Below are 20289 nucleotides of genomic sequence, written 5' to 3'. Positions count from 1 at the left end.
CTTCAGTTTCACTTATTTAGGCTGTTCTTGGGATTGCTGAAAATGTTTGAACTAATCTGTAATATTGCGTGCTTGTGATGTGGGGATACGAACAGTCCAGCAGCTCTCTTAGTGATCTGTTAAAACCTATTAACTCTGCTCATGCTTTGACTATCCCCACCGCCCTTCCAGTGCCTGCATGGCTTTGTGGAGGTGGCCTTTGACAGAGTGATGCTGCAGTGGCTCTTTGCAGCTGGCTGCTCGGAGCAGTTTCTGATTCATCACTGGTAAACCTGTAATAGGGACTAGGGCAGAGACCCCTCAGCACCTCGAGACTGGTGACAGGTCTGGGCTTCTGCTGTGCTTACTGTAATACAGGATCTTTGGAAGCATCACCCTGACTGCTGTGCTTTTAAACTGACCCATGTCAGACAAGCTGACCACCTCATGCTGGCAGGCAAAGGCAAGGCTGTCCACGTCAGCCACGGGGGAAAGGAGGCTGCTGCTCCCCCATTCCACGCACCAGCCGGTGAGCTGGGAGCCAGCTCCTTCCAGCTCTGTGGCTCCCTGCCCGTGCTCTGAGATTGGGCTCCTCCTCGAGTACAGCGTGGCCTCGTATGATACACCGTGTGAACACAACACCGCAAGAAATAATGGGGCACAGGCTGAGCCAGGTTGTGTAGGTGGTAAATTAAGCGTTCTGTATGTAAATAACAGGTACTGCAAATACAAAATCTGAGCAACATGAGGAAAACACATCCAACCTATGTACATCAGAGCAGTAATGAGTGATAGCTGAATAGCTACAGCTGCACTCGCTACAGAAAGTTCCTCTGCCATTTTCACTTCACATTTTTATAGAAACCTTCAGAGCTTTATTTTGAGGGGGGCGAGGGAGGTGTCCTATTTTTATTTTGCCTTAAAATGACTTTGGCTCAGATCCACAAAGGCACTTAATGTGCCTAAAGACCGTGGTGACCCGGGCCATAGTTAATAAGGGCTAACAACCCGAAGGCACAGTCATACTAAGGAAACACCACATCCGCCTACAGGAATTCTGGCTCATAAGAGGCGTATGAAAGGTAGCAGTAGTGGATGCCGAGCTGCAGTGCAAGCTGTCACATATGAGCAAGTGTTCTGGGACCATCTCTCTCTGTATTGCAGCGCTGCGTGTTTCAGTCTGTTCGTGCTGTCCAGAGTTTTCAGCCAGGAGGAGGGGAGAGATTACATTCTTTGTTGTAAGGATAAATGTGGCTCGCAACCACTTCGCAACACTGCCAAACCTGCAGGTGAAACCCTGCTTGTTTCCAGCCATGATTAACAGAAGGAACACAGCCAAAGATAATACAGAAGGGAAGGAATGAAAGGAGGAGAGAGTCAAACCCTGCCCAAATGGCAGGAGGTGGCTACATGTGTTAGCTGGACTATGACCAAGGCAGATGCAGCAAAGCTGAATGGGGCTGTTAAAGGAGAAACACGTGGGACAGTAACTTTTAACTATTCAGCTTCGTCTTGGAAATGCCAGTATCTGAGATACCGAGCTGTAGCTAAATTTGGACATTGCATAAACATGGACAAACACATTCAGAGCTTACTGGGGATTCACCAAGGTTTGGGGCTGGCTCTTACAACTGAGCTGCTACACACACAGTAGCGAAATCCATCGCTCCTAGTGAACCGTCCTCTGCGTGGTGGGCCCTAAGTCATACCTGCAGCTGCTGCCTGCGGGTCACACCAGCTGGCACAGCCGATGCTGCAGGAACAGGATTTCTTCAGATCAGCTTTTCAGCTGATTTTACACCATATTTGTCATTACATACACCAGAGAAATGAAACTCTTGGGGTCTTGTATTACCCGCCCTTTTAGTGCAATGCAGTTTAAAAACCCACAAAGCTGATTTCTATATGATTCAAGTACAATTTATCAGGGACGAACTACTCCAGGCATCACAGTCTGTCCACTGGACCCGTTCTTCAGGAACTGGCTGTGTTTAAACGTCCTTCCCTGCCACCTGGCTCTAACAGGCTTGCTCCCTATCTCTGCCTCCCTGCATGAGTTACCACTGAAAACCACATTTAATACCCATCCTTGCACTCCAGCTTCTCACCGGTCGCATGGTGATGCTGCTGGCATTGAGTGCTTTGGGGAGAGCTGGTACCTCTTTACCATGCAGGGACCTTCAGGCAAGACTCCTGTTTGTAAGGGGGCCAGAAGGCGATAGCAGGTCTGAGCTAGTCAAGAACAGCTGTCTCTGTACCACAATCGGCTTTTGGGCATGAAGGAGGGAGGCTGTTGGGTGTTTTTCTGACTCCCCTCCCTATTCCTCTCCATTGTGGAATGAAACTGCCCTGCAAAATAAAGGACAGGCCAGAAACACTGGTTCGTTTACAGCAGTGCACGTGCCGTCACGCAGTCTGGAGAAGTGGAGCTCGTACTTCAGAAATTAATGCACTGTTCTTTCTACCTTGGTCCAGTTTTACATATCACAGCCACATGTGAAATCAGGTGCAGTAATTACTGAGCTGTGGTTGCAGGGAGTTATTAACGTGCAGTACAAATTAAGACTGCTCCGCTGTTGAGTGGGCTTTGTACTTACAAAGGGGCAGGCCCCTGCGGCACTCTGCGAGGTCAGCTTCTTCCCCAAAGAGCTTGGCCAAAAATCAGGTCACAAGTCAAGGCATTCTAGCATCTCAAGCAAATAAGCGCCCTTCCAGTCCCTTTTGCTACTGATGCAGGTCAGGATTTTAATAAAATAAGAAAATAAAAATCACTATTAGAAAAAAAAGCACTCTCAGCTTCTGGGGGTTACTGGGCTACAGAGGAACCCCAGCAAGACCAAGTTTTAGGAATCAGGCGAGCTGCAGTGTCCAGCTATCACAGCTAAAACCTGCACTTCTGGAAGAACTGCAAGGCTGTCAAGTTTTGACTTGGGAGCAAAAATCTGATTGTAGAGATCATGTCACCAAGGGAGTGTTTGCACTAACCTCAGTGACTCTGGATCAGACCTTCTGATCTGCCTTCTGCATTTTGAGAGCCAGAAACAGATTTGAAATCAAACCTGAAGCATTGCTCTGCACAATCCTGTAGACCAAAGTGATTTAAAGGCAATAAAACTGCTGTCCTACAACTTCAGTCAACTCTTTCCTGAAATTTTTCAGTAAGTAGGGCTTCCATACTGGGGCCAAAAATAGCTGGCCAGTTCTGATCTTGTTTTCCCATCAACACGGTCACGTCCCTCAGAGACTGGAACGCAGATTCAGTTTCACACCAGCAACTGGGCTAAGTAAGACTTTTTCCCATCAGAGAATACTAGCTGCATCAAACAATTGATGGAATAATTAGGGCATTACCAAAGTGCTGTCAAGTACGGACTTAGAGAACAACCCAAAACCAGACACAAAATTACTATTCCTAAATGAATCAAAAGATTAAAAAATAATAATAATAATAATAATTAAAATAAAGGTCCTAGGACTTGACATGAGCAGCACAATTAGGGAAACACCCCCAGCAGGTGGGTCTTCCACAGTCAATGTCTGACCTGGAAAGGACATACAATACGGTCACCAGCACTCACGCAACCTGGGTTTACAGTCGAGGGTGAACTGCACTCAGTCTCCCCCATCAGGTTATTCCTCTAAGAGGCACTATGTTAATTACAAAAATAAAAAAAATACAGCTGCATAACTGCATAGTGGTCATCTCTGAGCACTCCTCTAGGAGTTAGCTGTAACTGTTCACATAGGCACAGGGGAGCGTAGTGTCGGGGACCGACTGCAAAATCCTAGGAGCAGGACGTGCACGGTCATATGGTCACAGAGGCTACTGCAGAGTGAACGTTGGTGACAGTCAGGTGCTGGTTGTTGTCAGTGGTGCACTTGGGGAAGTCATCTGTCTTGCAGAGGATCTTGGAAATGATCTTGCGGAAGGTGTAGCGGAAGTCCCTGATCCTGTAGGCATAGATGATGGGATTGATGACAGAGTTGGCATGGGAGAGGATGATGGCCATATACATCACCCACTCAGGCTTGGATTTGGAGAACTCCTCGTGGAAGTGAGTGATGCAGTTCAAGATATGCAGGGGCAGCCAACAGAAGGCAAAAAGTCCTACGATGATGGCCAGAGACTTGGCTGCGTGGACTTCCTTCTGCAGTGTGGTCCTGGAGTTGCCCATCAGCTCGATCTGATGCAACTGTTTGCAGGCGACCATGAATATCTTAATGTAGATTCCCAGCATGATAACGAGCGGCAGCAGCACGCAGCCGAAGAAGTTGAAGTACACCATGTAGCTCATCGTTACCACATTCTCAAAGAGGCATGAGATGAAGCAGCCATGGTGCTCTGTCCCGCTGTCAGTCCCTGTCTCGTTGGTGGCATTGGGACAACCGCTCATGGCTTTATTCCAGCCCATAAGCGGAGTCAGTCCAATTCCAAAGGACAGGAGCCACAGCACAGCAATGAGTCCTCTTGCCCGCTTGCCAGTCACCAGACTATTATACCTACAGTATCAAGAACAAAACCAAGATAGAACCATTATATAAATAAGCACTCGTGACTTCCCTGCAGTTAAAGTCATCAGCATTTTGGCTAATGCCACAAAAGCCCCACCCACACCCACGCAGGAACCTCACCTCTGTGATCACCGGAGGGGTAAAAAATCTCACCTGTGCTCTATGCCTACGCAAAGTGATTTGGGGAGGTGATACACTTACTATTCCTGAGAGGTGCCAAGCACTGCCCCTGCCCGCGAACATCCTCGAATAGGAGGTAAGGACTTGGAGTCTTAAAAAAGGCTTTATCATTGCACGAGCCTAAACCACCAACTACAAGGAGGGCAAGAACAGGGGGAAGGCTCACTCTGTAACCACCAACTTACTCTCTTGCTCTAAGCATCCATTACTGGGCACGCCAGGGCATGTTGCTGGGCTCCATGAACTTCTGGGCTGACTTATTACAGCTGAGACAATGCTGGCTCTCAATTCTACACTGTAATGGGTAGCTGAAGACTTCACCAGCATCACCACACACTTACAGCCTTTATACCACAGCCAACTTGCTTCAACTTGGGCTGCTCTTATGCCTGCAGCAATGCTGGCTTTCACTGGAGATTGCAGCAATCCCGTAATGTGCTGTCCCTTCCCATGCTACCTCATACACTAAGGTGGGAAGTACACCTTATGTGTGTGGAAACCAGGGATCCTACCAGTTTCCCAAACATTGCAATTGCTGGTTTACACATGCCAGACTGCAGCCCACGCGAGCTTGTTGTGGCTGGATAACAAATACCCTGAAAGACTTTTCTGAGCCAGCATCTGAAAGCAACTGCTAACGACGGATTGCTTTGGAGAGTTACAAGTTAGGGTCTGTGTCTCCATTCAGAGTCTTGCATCCAGGCACGGACCTGGGAGCCAGGAACGGACCTGGGAGCCAGGAACACCGGGCTCTTCTCCCCCCATTCGATGTCCCTTCTTTGTGCATCCTCCATCAACAGTGCTGATGTGGGCTGCTTCGCCTGGCTCCCAGGGCTGGTGTTGGCCTCCACCGCTCAGGTGTGTGACGTGCCGATTCTGTAGGACGCACCATCGGGATGTCCTGTAGCCACACACAGACTCGGACCTGCAGCTGCTGAAGCTGTCAGTGCGGTTAAACCACACAGCCGTGCATGGCTGCTGCTGTCAAACGATGCTTGTGCACTGCTGACCCACCAAAACTGGCTGTAAAGATCCAGATTTTTAAGCAAACACCTTCCTTGGGCACCTGCTACTCTCACATGCGTTACAAAGAAGCTCCGCAGTGGCCCAGGGACATGCGCTGCTCCACACCTTTCCAAATCCCGCGGACTGGGTGCCTTCATGGCCAAGAAAACAAAGGTGACCCTCCAGCCCCCAGCTGCTCAGAGACACAAACGGAGCTGGAACCTAAAACAGCGCAAGTCGAGCTGGTTTGGGTGCAACCAGAACAGATGCCACCATCAAAGCATCCGTCACATCACTCTTTGGAGATAGGAAGAACTCGGCGACTGCCAGAAAGACAACATGAGAAACCCATTACTGTCCTCTCCACAGCCATTTAGCGTCTGCTGGCTGACACATGTCCCCCCCTTCCCACACCCTTCTCTCAGTGCTTGTTTACTCTGGCTTGGATACCCTGCTCCTCCTTTCCTAAGAACGTTTGTTCTGATTTTCTTCCGGCCCGTGAGGCAGGGGAGGGTTTTATTCCCACAGAACCGCAGCTGTGCCTGTGAATCACGCTGCGGTCACCTCCGTGCGAGCCGTCTGTCCCTCTCCTCCTGCAAGCTACAAAGACAGGAGGGTAAGTGGCGGGTCTGCCAGCACGAACCGGGCGGCAAAGAGGGGCTGGGGGGAGCCCTCGGCTCCTTCTGCGCGGCCGCTGCGAGCAGGGCTCGCTTCGGGCATGGCCGGGGCCGGCCGGGAGGATGTGGGAGCCGCAGCCACATTTCGGCGACGCTGAACTGTGAACACGCTCCACGGGGTAGACGTCTAAAGGGCAGGTCCAGGCACTGAGGGGTTTCTCCTGCACTTTTCTCTCATTATTACTAAGTCTCGCTGCTTCAGAAGATGAGGAATTATCAGATGGGGTGTCAGTGAGGCCAAGCCCATTGCTCTCAAAACCCTCTCTTAATTTTTCACGAGCCGGAGCTGGTCTGGGGTTGTAGGAGCTGAAAATGTTAAGATTCGATTCAGAGCAAGTTCCCAGAAATCCGATCTCTTGGCAAAGCCCGAGTATCAAGCTACAACATTGGCCAAGCTTAGTCAGTGCTGCAGGAGCACCAAGAGCTGCTGCGGACCTACAGCTCTGCACGTGGGGAGAGAAAACCGGGGCTCCTTGGCTTGTGCTGTTCACGGTTAGCTGATCACTTCAGTTGCTCCTCTGCTGCCTTGGTCATGTCACATCCCGAGAACTATTGTAGTGAGACCAGAAAAATGCAAAAGGGACCGTTGTTCAGAAAGAGAAACTGACGGGTCAAGAGCTTTGTGTGTCTGAATCAGGCTGCGCACAGGAACACAAGGAAAAGCCGCGGCGGCTCAGCGCGCCGTGCTGAGACCAGTGTCCATCGCGCCGCTCCAGGCTGGTGACATTGGGTGCTGCCTCTTGCTGAAAACACATGGTCCCAAATAAGGCTTCTTCCATCTGCTCCTCTCCTGACCTCTTCTGCAAGGATAAGGCTTGGCTTAGAGGTTTACAAAACCAGTTAAGAAGTTACTTCATTTTCCAGTGGCTGTAATGGTGGCATGTTTATTTTAGTGTTGCTCACTCTTCCCTCGCACACGCAGCAGAGCTGCAGCCAGGATCACGTTTAAGCGGGGGCCCCTTCTGCGAGGAGGAGGAGATGGAAAAACGTGCTGCGCTCCGGGTCTGCAAGAGCCAGAGCTGAGCGATGGAGAGGGCTGCAGGCCTGTCCCGCAGGGAAGCGATGGTGCTCACTAAAGTGGAGATAGCTATTCACTGCGCACTCCTTAGATTAGCTCTTTATTTTCGCAGGGATGCATTGCAAATTCCTCCCAACATCTCTCCGTTCAGTGGACTGATCCCAGGTAGCGATGACGGTCGCTGCTGTGACTACCAAGAAGGGTCACAGCTGGTCACTGAGCTACCAGCCAGAAGAGGCCAAGGAGAAACTGGAGTTCAGCGTTCTAAAACTGTGCACTAATTACCTTCCTATTACTTTAATACACTTATTTGGTGGGACACTGCCTTAAGTTAACAGAAGTTAAGCATGTGCTTGAAAATAAAGAAGTGCATGACTATTACCGGATCGAGGCACAAAGAGTCTCGTCAGTGAGCCGCTGCACACAACTGCAACCCCTGTTACAACCCACCATCAAGAAAAGCAGGCACGGGCTGTGAGACAACTGAGACTCAACGTTTTTCCTAAGCTCTCTAACACATCATCAGGCAGCGAGGAACCAACAGATTTTCACAGCTCTGAATGGCCCAGCAAACCCCTCCTTCATTCTCTTTTAGGCTTAATATTATTAGGCAAAAAACTATTAAAGTAAATTTACTCACCTAAGTCTGCTCAATTAATGTATAACAAATATTGAATCTCCTCTAGGTTTCTGCCCAGAGGCATCAAATGTTGCTTTAATGTAAATAACAGCTGAATATTTTAAAATGATTTATTGAGATTAAATAACCTGGCAATGCATTAGTTCCTTTCACATTGCCAGGCAAAGTCTCTTTACTGGCGTAGTCATCATCAAGCAGCTAATTATCTCAGCTCCCACCAGTGCCCCCGCCGTGGACATGCTGCAGAAGCCCCGATGCCATCCCCACTGTGCCGCCATCGTGGAGCGATTCGGGTTTCCGTTCTTCTGCCATACCTAACTATAGGTTTGCCACCAGCGTCACAGGCACCAGTGTCACAGCCCGGGTTGCAGCAGGTCAAATACTTTAAGAAAAGTTCAGCTGCTTTTACAACGTGGCTCTGACCCACCGGTGTGATCGGGTACAAGTGCCAGGCTGTTGGGTCTGTACCTGCAGTGCCGTCACCAAAACGGGCCAGCGCAGAGGCTTCAGCCAGGGCACAACACAGCTCTGCCCAGCCGCCGTGCCGGGGAGCGAGCAACCGCTCTGCCGCTGAGGCTGGAGGAGACGTCCCCTGAGCTGGCCCGCGGACTGGGGATGGTGTCCTTCACGCAGCAGACATCGCTGTCACCTGCGGCCCCTCCACTTCTGTGACGGCTCAGCAAGGTGCACAGCTTTTCTGGGAAGAGCATCGTGGCCACCACCAAAGCGACAGAGTCGTACATTAGCGCAGGGTGTGGGAAGGCTCTCTGCACTCTCCAGGCACTGTGCCTCTGGTTGGTAGGATGGTCAGGGTGAGGGTTTTTTTCCAACAGGTCTCATCGCATTTCTACTGCTATTTACTAGCGCTGGATACCAGCCAAGACACCCAGGCAGGCATTGCTGAGCACAGCTGGAGCAGAGCGGGACGCGCTGCCAGCCTGCAGCCAGCCCAGCCTCTCCCGCGCAGGAGTTTGGCTCCCGACTGGCAGGAACTGAGTCATGTCCTGCACGTACCTGGCATCTCCTCGCCAACCCCTGCAGCGACCCCACGGAGATCACCCAAGCAGAGGCACTGCTGCCCCTGAGCTCCCGCCTAAGGAGGAGCGTCCAGCAGCAGCCAAGGGGTCAGTCGGCATTTGGGGCCATTAGACGTGGGCCGGAAGGCAGCAACAGCCTGGAGTCTGGCAGGGGACTATTACTGCCACATATTTATCCTCGGAGAGCAGGAATGGGGGAGAATCCCCCGCCACCCCTGAACAGCCCAGAGGGGTGAACAACTCAAAACGTTGCGGTGCCACACACCGGCTCTCCTGGTGCTTGGTGGAGTCTGACGGTGGCTGATACGGCTGCCGGATGCAGGGAGGTGAGCAGATGGAGAGTCTGCAGAACGCGGACTACACAGGTGCTCTGATACAAACAAGCAATGCTAATTTATATGTTTCTATTTTAAGCGTGAAGGAAAATACACAGACACCTCCATTCACAAGGGGAGAGAGCAGTTTGGCTGCCAAGCATTGTATCCTTGTCATCTATTTGCAGCTGTACTTTGCATCTTGCTGCTCTTTTTTTTTTTTTTTTGAGCTATAACAGCATGAAATAAGCACCATTGCTGCTCTTCTGTTTGCGCCGTGCACAGCCATGGAATGGAAATCACACACCAGCTGAAACACCCTGGCAGGACATTTTAAATGAATCACAAATTGTACCTTAGAGGGTGGGGGGGGAAGAAGAAAAGAAAAAGCTGTGCTTTTTAACCAGGAAGGAGTTGGCGGTGAGAGTGAGAAATCTGATTAGCGATTATGGTAGCAGCCGAGGAAGCAGAACATCTGCGTCTGTCCATGTCCAGTTGTAGACAAATCACTTCCTCCCGCATCTGTCCCTATTGTGTGCAGGGGACAGCAGCAGCGTCCCCCGCTCGCACTCCCGGCCTTCCGCTGGAGGGGTGACTGCAAACACGCCAGCACCCACAGCTCAGGTGAGCACGCCGGGGTTACTTGGAGGGGCAGGAGGCATCGCTCAGCACCCTCCATCTCATCGCTCAGCACCCTCCACCTCTGGCTGCCGGGAGCACCGCTCCCACCGCCTGGTGCTTTCACGGGAAGCCTGGGCAGCTGCAGCAGCTCAGCCCCTGCGCACCCACTCTCCAGGGGTTGGAGACAGCCCTGAATGCGCCGTAAGATGCTGGCTCACGGCCAGCCTTAACCTGTCAGGAAAAACTGAACGGGAAGAAGCGAGCACTCCCAGGGCGACAGCCCTCCCCAGCTCCCAGTGCCAAGAGCATGCACCCACCGGGCAGCACCCCCACCCACCGGGCAGCACCCCACGCCGCAGGCGGCCCCGCTGTTGTGCAAATCTGGGTAGTGACATGCCAGTGAGAACACCCGGCCCTCGCAACACAGAGCCCGGCTGCAGGCTGCTGCTCCTCAAAAGGGAGGCCGGTCTGGGGGTGCTGCTCTGAGCTTTGAGCCTGGATGTTTGGGGCACCCAGCCGTGACGTGGCTCCCATCCTCACAGAGTGAGGAGGAACCACCGGCTGCTCGCCTCCCGGGGCTGTTAGGCTTCCATTCCTGCTTGAGGCAGCTAACCAGCACGGTCACAGGCTGCAACACTTCATTTTTAGATTTGGAGGATCGCTACACAGCAGTTAAAGGCTGGAAGGCTTTAACTTGCTCCAGGGCTTGCTTTGCTCATGTTATACAGCATTTTCAGTCTTAGTCTGAAATAAAAGCTAGATGCTTTTGAACTAATAGGAGAAGAAGACAAGCCCAGGGTGTGATCGGAGGCTGTCAGGGGCTGGGGCTGCTCCAGACCTGCCGTGCTTGCTCGCTGGGAAGCAATTCCGCCTGGGAGCAGAGTCACAGAGACGTGAGGCAGAGAAAGGCGCAAAGAGCAGCACGGAGACCAGGATGAAGCCGTCCTGGCTGAAGATGAGCCCTTGGGTGGACACTGGCCATCTGCTGCTGCTCCTGGAGGAAGGCGGGGATGGGGGATGCCTGCCAGTCAGAAGCAAAGCTGTTTGCACCCCCAGGTTAACTGCTCCCCAGTTAGGAAGCCTCCAAATTACAATTCCTAGGACAAAAATGGACAAAACCCACTTGTGCTCCACCCTCGGCCATGGCAATGCCTCTTGGGATGAGCCAGGCATATGGAGGGGAGTGTTCTCTGCCCCAGGTGCCGGTTTGTGCCCCAGCCTACCCCATACAGGCTACAACCACGCCAGGTCCTGCAGCCTGTGAGCGTGGACTATCGAGTGCCTACAGGCTTAAAACCCTCGCAGCAAGATACCCATACCCATGTGCTTATCCCTCCGGTACCTCTCCTTTCCCCGGGGTGGAGGCCGAGCAGCTGGGAGAGCGCAGGCTGCCCTTTACATCCCCCAGCTCCCGCCTCACCCCGGTTTATCCCCACACCCCCCTCCCCGGGCTGACACCTCAGCCCTGCCACGGCCAGCGCAGCACCGGCTCAGGGCTCAGGGCAGGGGACGGGCTGAAGGGTTTGCAGCACCAGGAATGTGGGAAGGACAAATGCAGGAGAGAGCAGTTTTGGCCCAAAGCACCCTGCAAACAGCACACATTTGAGTAACCTGGAGGATTGAGAAGGGAATAAGAAGGGAAACTGCAGCTCGGGCTGCTGTGGGGTGGGGAGCGATGGGAAGGGGCCGCAGAGCTGTGCACTTGTTGAACACCAACAGCACCTGCGATGTGGATGTGTAAGTATTTTTCTCACAGACACGCTTTCACAGCAGCCCGCGGCCGGGCAAGAATTTGCATTCGCTCCCCTGGTTTCTGTCTGCGGAAGCCGACCCGGGCCAGCTGTCCCCCTGACGGGGTGAGAAAAGGTGACTGAAAACTGAACTAAGACACACGGGGTACGAGCGGGGTGCAAGGCGGGCTGTGGGCTCCCTGCCCACGCTGGGCAACCCCACGCTCCTGTGACCACGACGGATGCTGGGGGACTGCTAGAGGTGCGCAGAGCCCCTGCGGCACAGGAAGGAAATGAGCTCAGGGCTCCGCACGCCAGCTCTCACACCCCAACAACTGGTGACATCAAAACACAAGCAGCCGCCTCAAGACGCCCATGTGCAAGCGGGAGCGTGCGATACCTGCCCGCCCTTTGTGCTCCATAGGGTGTTTCTGAGTCCCGGAGCACAAAAACCTGGTTGTCCCGACTCCAGACCGCAGGGCTGAGAGGAGCCTAACGAGCCTTCAGCACTCCCGAGCTCTTCCTCAGCACCACCCTCCCTCCAGGGCTCTGAAGCCCCACGTTATCTGCCTGAGGGTGCCTGGGGCTGAGAATTTTTGTCATTCCAAACCTCCCAGAGCAGTCAGACCTCAGATGCGGAGCAGCGGCTGAGTTGAAGGCGGCTGGTAGAGGTGAGATAGGAGCTATGATTCACAGCAAGCTGTTTGGGTGTGATCCTGTATGTAGAGCAGCGGTGTGACCGCTACCCCTCCCAGGCACCCGCTGCCCTGCTCCCTCAGATAACAGATAACGGTGAGGAGATGGCAGATCTCTGCTGCATCACTCTTTCTGTAATGAAACGGGTGCTAAAGCCCTTCCCAAAGGCCCCAAACCGCTGACCTTTCCATCCACCAGCCCCAGCAAGTTGCTACTCATCTGCCTTCCCTGCAGAGCCCTGACCGACCTTCCCAAGGGTTGGTGGATCTTGTGTGGTCAGCACCGAGCCCGGCACCGCTCACCCACCCGCACCCTGTCCCAGCGTGCTCCGGCAGCCCGAGGAGCCCGTCCTGTCCTCGCCTCCCTGCCCAGGCACAGCCGGGTTCGAACCAGCTGGCGACACAGCGTCCAGCCCTTGCGTGCCAGCTACGCCGATGCAACACGACAGGCAAATCCCGTGGAAAAGACCGACAGGTCTGAGCACGGGAGAGGGAGGATGTGGCCAACAGCCGCCCCTGCAGCACCGCGCTCCCGGGGAGCCTGGTACTGGGGTTTGGGAGGGAGGGAGGAGGTGGGCGCCGGGGCACGGAGTGATGGGTGCTGATGCACAGTGCGTCGTGAAGGGGGTACAGGCAGAGCCCCAGCCACGGTGGCACTGGTCCGCCCGCACGGCTGCTCCTGAAGGGGCTGTGCTCTGTCCCTGTCCCTGGCGGGTCCAGCAGCTCTGGTCACGGTGCTCGGTGACCGTCTGCTTTCCCAGCGCCACGCCGGAGCCCACATGGCACCGAAGGGTGAGTGTAAGGGCACGGACACACACCCACTGAGGTACTCGCAGGTTATTTGTGGCTCATGCCCAGGCCTGATGTCATCCATAGGATTAGGCGATAATCCGCTCTGTGGCACGTACAAATTCCCTGAGCCCGACGTCGGACTTCACAAAGCCGCGGGAGACGGTGGGGAGGGGAGACGACTGACACATCTGCAGGGACAGCTGGTGCCACCGATTCCTGGCATCCTGCGGACCAAAGCTGCCTGTACCACAGCAACAGGAGCCCCAACGCCCCCCGAGTGACTGCCCGGCGCAGCCACGGGCCGGGGCACAACACTCCTAAAAAGACTCAGCTGTGCGGTCTGTGCTCATTGCTATGACAAACAGCAAATCCATAAACCCCCAAGAACAAGCCTGTTAATTAGCGAAGCAAAAACTTTTAACTGCAAAATAAAACAGTTTGCTGTCAAAACATTTTGGTTTAATACATTTTTTGCAGAGAGGTTCAACAGGTCTTCTGAAGCAAAATTCTGCCAGATTGCAAAAGCTGCTTTTTCTCATCTAAAAATTAACCTGTATTTTCTATAGATTGAGGTGGCCAAAACGGAAGAAAGCTCCTAAACCCAAAGCTCTGGGTTCTGGCTCAGCCCAGAGGTCGGTGCCCTGAGCCAACAGCCTGGAAATGAGGCTTTCAGCCACCGCTCGCTGACATCCCTGCCATCCCCAGCTTCTGCGGGAGCTGCGTCAGGGCAGAGGTCTCAAAGACAATTAATTCCCTTCCTGTCAGGATTTTTGCTTTTTCGGAGGGAAGTGACCCTGGGGCGGGGGGGGGGGGGGGGGGATATAAAAATTTGGGACACGCATTTTAAGGAAACCAGGCTGCTCACAACTAAAAATAGCTGTGATTTCCCCCCTCCGGTTTATGGCCATGAAGGCACAGGCAATTATTCTTGAGTGGTTTATTGTGCTTCCATATCCAGGGTCGGCTGCATCCGAAGCCCGGAGCGAGCGGCAGCCTTGCGAGACCCACGACCAGGCGAGCGGGCGCTGCCGGCCCCCGGCTGCAGCACCAAACCCCCCACGTTCTGCCTGAGTCGAGCTCAGCTGACACGAACTTCCTTAAAGACGTCACAGCTCTGTTGCTCAAGCGAACACGCCAGCGCTCCCGCCCGCAGCACTCAGCCCGTTAGCCAGGTTTGTTGTGCGTTAAGTTTATTAACTGATGGTAACCTTGGCCAGGCACGGCCATGGGACGGACAGGGGAAGGCAGAGCATCCACTGCTCCGGAATAATGATGCCTCCCGTGCTGCTCGGATCTCAGGATCGGGCACAGCGCGTGCGAGCCACACATGAATGGCAGAACACGCCTGGGAGTTCAGATGAAGGGCGACGCAAGGATTTCCCTTCAGAAAGGAAATGAAGCAAGGGCAGAAGGAAGAGCAGCTGCAATTCTGCGTGTCATTGAAGCCAGGATGGCACACGGAAAACGGCAGGTGAAGACCAAGGCTCTGAAGAGGATTTTCTCTCCTCCCCAGTGGCTCCGGCCCTCCCACCTGCTGTAAATACCCACCAGTTTGCTTTGTGGAGGGACAAGCTGGGAATTGAAAGGAATCCAGGAACACTTATTTGCTGGAGAACACAGAGGGACCCCCCTCCCCTGCAGCAGCAGGACACAGCGAGGGCAGGCAGCCGTAAAGCATCAGCCAACCCACCTCAGGAAAGCACACTGCACAGCTGAAAGGATCAGATAAGAGCAACCACGATCCGAATGGAATTTGTCCCCACGAGGAGAGCAGAAAAGAGCCGGACTGTTGTCTTCATCATGTCAAAGATAAGAGGGACAGCAGCTCATGGGGGAGGCTGGCAGCACCCGGAGCAGAACAGCACACCACCATCGACGGATCCTCACCCAAGCGAGGATGCTCTGGCTGCCGGGGCGCAGCGAGGGCTCAGCAAGGCGCAGAAAGGGAGAGGGCATGGTCAGGGACACCCTTTTCCAGCTCAGGGCAAAGCTGTGCGGTGGGAACATCAGTCCTGCACTTCTGCTAGGGATAAAACTGAAGACGGGAGAGAAGGAAATCCAGGGAGGAGCAACAAGCACCGGATCAGCTCAAACCCCAGGGAGCTGGGGCCAATTTTCCCTCGGCAGGTCTCAGCTGGGGTGTTTGCCGGGTAGGCAGCAGCAGTTAACATTCACCGTCCTGCAGATTACCAGCCGGACAAGGGCACACATAGCGTGGTGTTGTACGGTGTTTCATTCTCCTTTTGCTCTCTAAATCCAGATACTCTTCTCCCTCCCTAATTCCTGACACATTCGTTCCAGGCATCTATCCGTACCTACAATTATTAGCCACACCAAAGGATTTTGGTTAATGCAAATAAAAGGGACAGATTTTATTCCACCTACAAATCTTCTCTGGCTCGCAGCTATGGGACTGTGGGGTGAAATCCAGCCCTGGAGAAAGCCAGAGAGCAAAAGCCTAGCACCGCTCTTGTGCCAAACGCTCTGCCGGATGGAGTTACTGCTGCCGAAGGATGCTCGGATGCCTGGTTTTCATATTCTGCTGGGAATATTCTGCGCGGCGGGGGAGCGAGCGTTCGGGCAGGGGGGGTCAGGTTGGCAGAGGAGAGCAGGGACAGTGCCATGCACCCGGGGCGGTGCAGGGACGGGCACACGCAGGGACGGGCACACGCAGGCAGCCCGGTGGGAAGCACTGGGGTGCAGGAGGGGTGTGGGAAGCCAGGCAGGGCCAGAGCGTGTCTGAAGACGAGGAGCTGTGTCCTGGTGCGCCGGCCAGGGGAGAAGGGACCCGGGAAAGGGCTCAGAGCTGCAGCTGCACAAAGTGGGCAGCGCGGGTGGGGGCTCCTCCACAAACAGTAAATTTGTCAAAAACAAACAAACAAAATAAGAGTTTCAAGGGACAGAAGGAATTCGTGGCTTCAGGTCAAATTCAGCAAATATTTTTAGCCAGAAGAGGGAGGGTTCTAAAACACCATTTTTAAACGTTATAAGATTTTTGTTCTGCAATTGTCTAGATGAGAATTTGTTAGTTCCTTTCCAGCGAGGATGCCTCCGCTTCAAAAAGCGGCACAGCAACATCAGAAGGGTTAAGCAACTCAAACAAAAATCTGCCAGGTTGGTCAGGATCACTTTGTTTCACTGAAACATCCAAACATCACTGTTTCAGTTTGACTGAAACAATTTTCCTCTTCCCCATGGGATTTTTTGGTTCAGCCACAGAACTGAAAAATCCATTATTAGCCTGGCTGTAATGCAAACTTCTCCTGCGCACCCCCAGCCTGCAGGCCTGCCCAGCCTCTCAGTGGGCTTGAAAAGCCCTGAAATAGCATCAAATAATACGGCGCACGCAGTTCTCAGTGTCCCTGCAGAGGTTTCCACGGGGAGCCGGTGGATGCGACAGGCACGCTCGTCCGCTCTGCAACAACCGCGTTACTTACTGTAATTGCTAGACAGGGCTCGGTACAAATCATTTTCTTAAACGTTTAATACTTCATGGCCTGTTATCAGCCTCTGCACTGGTCTCCAGAACGAGTGTTTTAGTGAGAAAGAAACTTTTCCTAAGGTCGCCGTTCCTACAAATTGATGACCAGCTCTCCCTTTCCGCAGCACAAACCTCCTTCAGAAACGGTGTGTGCATCTACCTAGAGCGGGCGGCTGGACCAGTTCCTCGCCGCCGGCAGCACTGTGGAGCATCTCGGGAATAATGATGCTGACGAGACAGCTCTAACTAAGCCTTGGTTGGAAAACCCTAGTGCCGTAGAGAAGTGTTTTGCCAGCGTAGTTTTATAAGCTCCTCTATCCTCTTTTGATGTTGGCTGTACAAATAAAAACAGCCTTTCAGTACCAGTCCCTAAATCTCCCGTTGCCGAAGCAATGACCTGTCCATTGCCCTGCGCTCTGGGCAGTGAGAAACCCCCGTCCTTTAAAGGGTTTTATTCACTAGTCACCTCTAAGAGCAATGAAATGGGCCTCAATGCCAAGACCAAGTTTAACCCAAACTTCACACTTCAGACCAGCCTGGGATGGCACTCCTGGATCTCCCTTTACTGTATGTGTCCAGCTAGGACACGCTCATCAGAATAAAGATGTTTGTGCAAATGGAATAAAAGATTTGGCCTAAGATGGGGTGAAAAAGCAATGTTGGGAAAGGATCCCGAAGCAAGGCCAAACTGCCCTGGGATTTCTTCCCACACAGGTGTATAGACTGACTTCATGGAGAGTCGAGCAAACCTGCTAGAGACCGGGATTGTGAAAAAAACAAAGAGAGCGGAGGAACTACTTGCTATTTTGTCAGTTAGCAAAACCACTTCCCTTCTGCAAACATTGAAACGATCCCCTCAGAGCATTCCTGATCTGCTACTCTCATCTCGGATTCCAGCGGAGTAGAAACTGATCTCACAAGATTCAACTTCTTCAGCCAAGCACTGCAAAAAGCACTTGTGGTCCAAAGGAAAAGAGTTATAATTAACAGCCCATGCTTGAACAGCTTCCTTGCGGTGAGTGGCGTGATTAAACTGAAACTTAAAAAATCCATAGCTGCTGCTGTGCCGCTAGCCCCCATCCCGAGAAAGCCCCAAGCGAAGGAATGGAAAAGGCACGAAAGCGTTATCCGGAGGCAGCGTGCGCCTCTGGGTCCAGGCGGGCGGCTGGGCAGGTGAGCAGCCGGTGCCAGGGATGCTGGCAGCAGCCTGAGCTGCTCTGCCCCGGCTCCCTCCCAGCCTGCTGCGGCTCGGCTCCCGCTAACTCCACACCCCGTGGAATTTCCATGCTCCGTGCTGTGATGACACACGCAGTTGCTCAGCATACATGCCTTTCCACTACCAGTTTTTATCATCTGCCTGATGATTAAGTAATATTCGCCCAATGTATGGGAGTTCTCCAATGCAAGGTGCCAGAACAGGGTGAAGGGAGGATTTTTTAAGTCATTTTAGGGTGAATTCATCGCTCAGGCAAGGGAGATACCAGAGACAAGCAGAATCTAGGAAAGCTGCAGCTTACACAGTTCAGCTGAGGTCCCTACGCCAGATCTGCCCTGCTTCCCCCAGCCTCCACTTCTGACCAGTCCCCTGAGCAGTCCTGGACTCCCCAGCGAGGCTCCATCCGTGTCTTATTCTCAGGGAGGGACAACAGAGACATGAAAGAGGCTGAGACTGACGGACTCGGGTCATTTGCAATGCAAAGCCGGGGGTTTGGTGCACTGAAGCTTAAGGAAGCTGCTGCACCAACCCACTGGTGAAGTGCCTGTAAATTATATTCAATACATTTTGCCCCACTATATTGCACTGCCCCGTGAATTAGAAGGAAAACAGTTTATGCCTTTGATACAGTTTATGGTTGGACCTGATGATCTTAAAGGTCTTCTCCAACCTACACAATTCTATGATACTGCACTTAGATGAAAACCGAAACTGTAAAATTCTGGAGACTGCAGTATGAATCCTTCTCCTTCCCCCTTCTCCTTTCACAGCGTATGTACAGAGCCGACATCTTCTGACATTTGCTCATCTATACACTCACTCGCTGTAAGCTTTCAGAAGGAAAAGGTATGTATGCAAGCACTGAAATACGGTTTCAGCATTTGTAGATGCAACAAATGGGGCTTTCGGTCCATTCCTTATATCCCTCTAAAAACTGGAAGACAGCCTAGTTAGACTCTAGCCCTAGCTGAAAACATGAGGCATGTACAAAGTCATATTAAGATGTATTTAAGATGACTTTCAGGCTTTCTGAAAGCATTGTGTCCTGAGCTCAGGAAGAGACAAGAACTCTTACAGAACAGCCTGCAAAACTGCTTCTCTAATAGGCTGGAAGTGGGAAAAAGAGTGGACGCTCTTATATTAAATTGCCTGGGAGACGCCGAGACACCACAATAATGGGGGCTGTATAAATACCTACATAGATTAGCTACAACTGTCCCAAGCACCCTACTACATCACTGCATAGCCCCCCCAAGAAGCCACTGACCCTCCCAAGACAAACATCCTCAAGAAACTGAGCTCCCAAGTATATTTTGGAGTAAGAGGCAGGATACCGAACACCTGATCCCAGTCCTGCAGCGAGCGAGTGCAAAAGCTCTGTTATTTTCATCACCACCTGCGAGCAGCAAACCTCTTAGGGCAAGACCGGAGACTAGAAGGTCCTGCACGCTAAGGCAAGGAAGGTCCCAGCCCGGGCTGACAGGGACCGTGGCTACCTGCGTCCACGCCAGTCTCTTACCTCAGTGGGATCTTAATAGCCAGGTACCTGTCGATGGCCACCGCCAGCAAGCTGAAAATGGAGCTTTGGGTCAGCACCAGCACGAAGCAGGCGAAGAAGAGGCAGCTGTGAAAATCCACCTGGAACCCGATGCTGATGGTGATGGCGAAGGGGATGGCTAACAGACCCACGGCGATATCAGCCACTGCCAGGGACACCAGGAAATAGTTGGTGGCGTTCTTCAAGGTGCTGTTGATGGCCACGGCCCAGCAGACCAGGACGTTGCCGGCGATGGACAGCACAGCGATGATCAGCTCCAGCACGATGTAGGTGGTTTTCATCGTGTCCATGGCGAGAGCCCAGGGCGAGGAGCTGGAACCGTTCATGAGAAAAAGGTACTTTCCACCGGGCGCCCGTCCGCAGGTACCAACAGGCCACGGGGCAGCGCTTCCCGGAGAGAAACACCCATCTCCGGGCTCACCGCCGCCTCCCGCCCGGCCGCCGGGGCGTGGGGGGCCGCAGGGGTGCGGCGAGCCCCGGGCCGCGGCCCCCCGCTGCCCGCACCGCCCGGGCCCCGGGGGGCATCCGCGGCTGCGCTCCCGCGGGGCACCGCTCACCGCCCGCCCGCCGCCGGGCCCGGCCGCTGCGCCCGCCGCGGGGCCATCCGCCGGCACCTCGGGCCGCGGGACGGGACGGGACGGGACGGGGCGGGACGGGGCGTCCCCGCCGCCGCTCCGCCCGGGGATGCTCCGCCGCCGCCCGCTCGCCCCGCGGAAAGCGGCTGCCGGCCGCGGCGGGGCTATTTCTGCACATGGGGCCAGCGGGGCGGGGAGTGCGCGGCGCCGAGACGATTGGCCGAGAACCGGCGGGGCCCGCGACGGCACCCCCGCACCG

General features: G+C 53.6%; 1 protein-coding gene across 1 annotated transcript; it reads right to left on the bottom strand.

Annotated features, from left to right (window-relative positions):
- Window positions 1-3079: 3079 nt before the first annotated feature.
- ADORA2B (adenosine A2b receptor) lies at window positions 3080-19820 on the bottom strand. The gene is made up of 2 exons (XM_059829178.1): window positions 19417-19820; window positions 3080-4479 (listed from the first exon to the last, which is right to left on the bottom strand). The coding sequence occupies exons 1-2, from the start codon at window positions 19779-19781 to the stop codon at window positions 3786-3788; spliced, it is 1059 nt and encodes a 352-aa protein (XP_059685161.1). The 5' UTR covers window positions 19782-19820; the 3' UTR covers window positions 3080-3785.
- Between the last annotated feature and the right edge of the window lie 469 nt (window positions 19821-20289).

The sequence above is a fragment of the Gavia stellata genome, chromosome 25, assembly GCF_030936135.1.
Source record: "Gavia stellata isolate bGavSte3 chromosome 25, bGavSte3.hap2, whole genome shotgun sequence".
Taxonomy (NCBI): Eukaryota; Metazoa; Chordata; class Aves; order Gaviiformes; family Gaviidae; genus Gavia; species Gavia stellata.
This window is presented reverse-complemented; position numbering and strand designations above follow the sequence as displayed.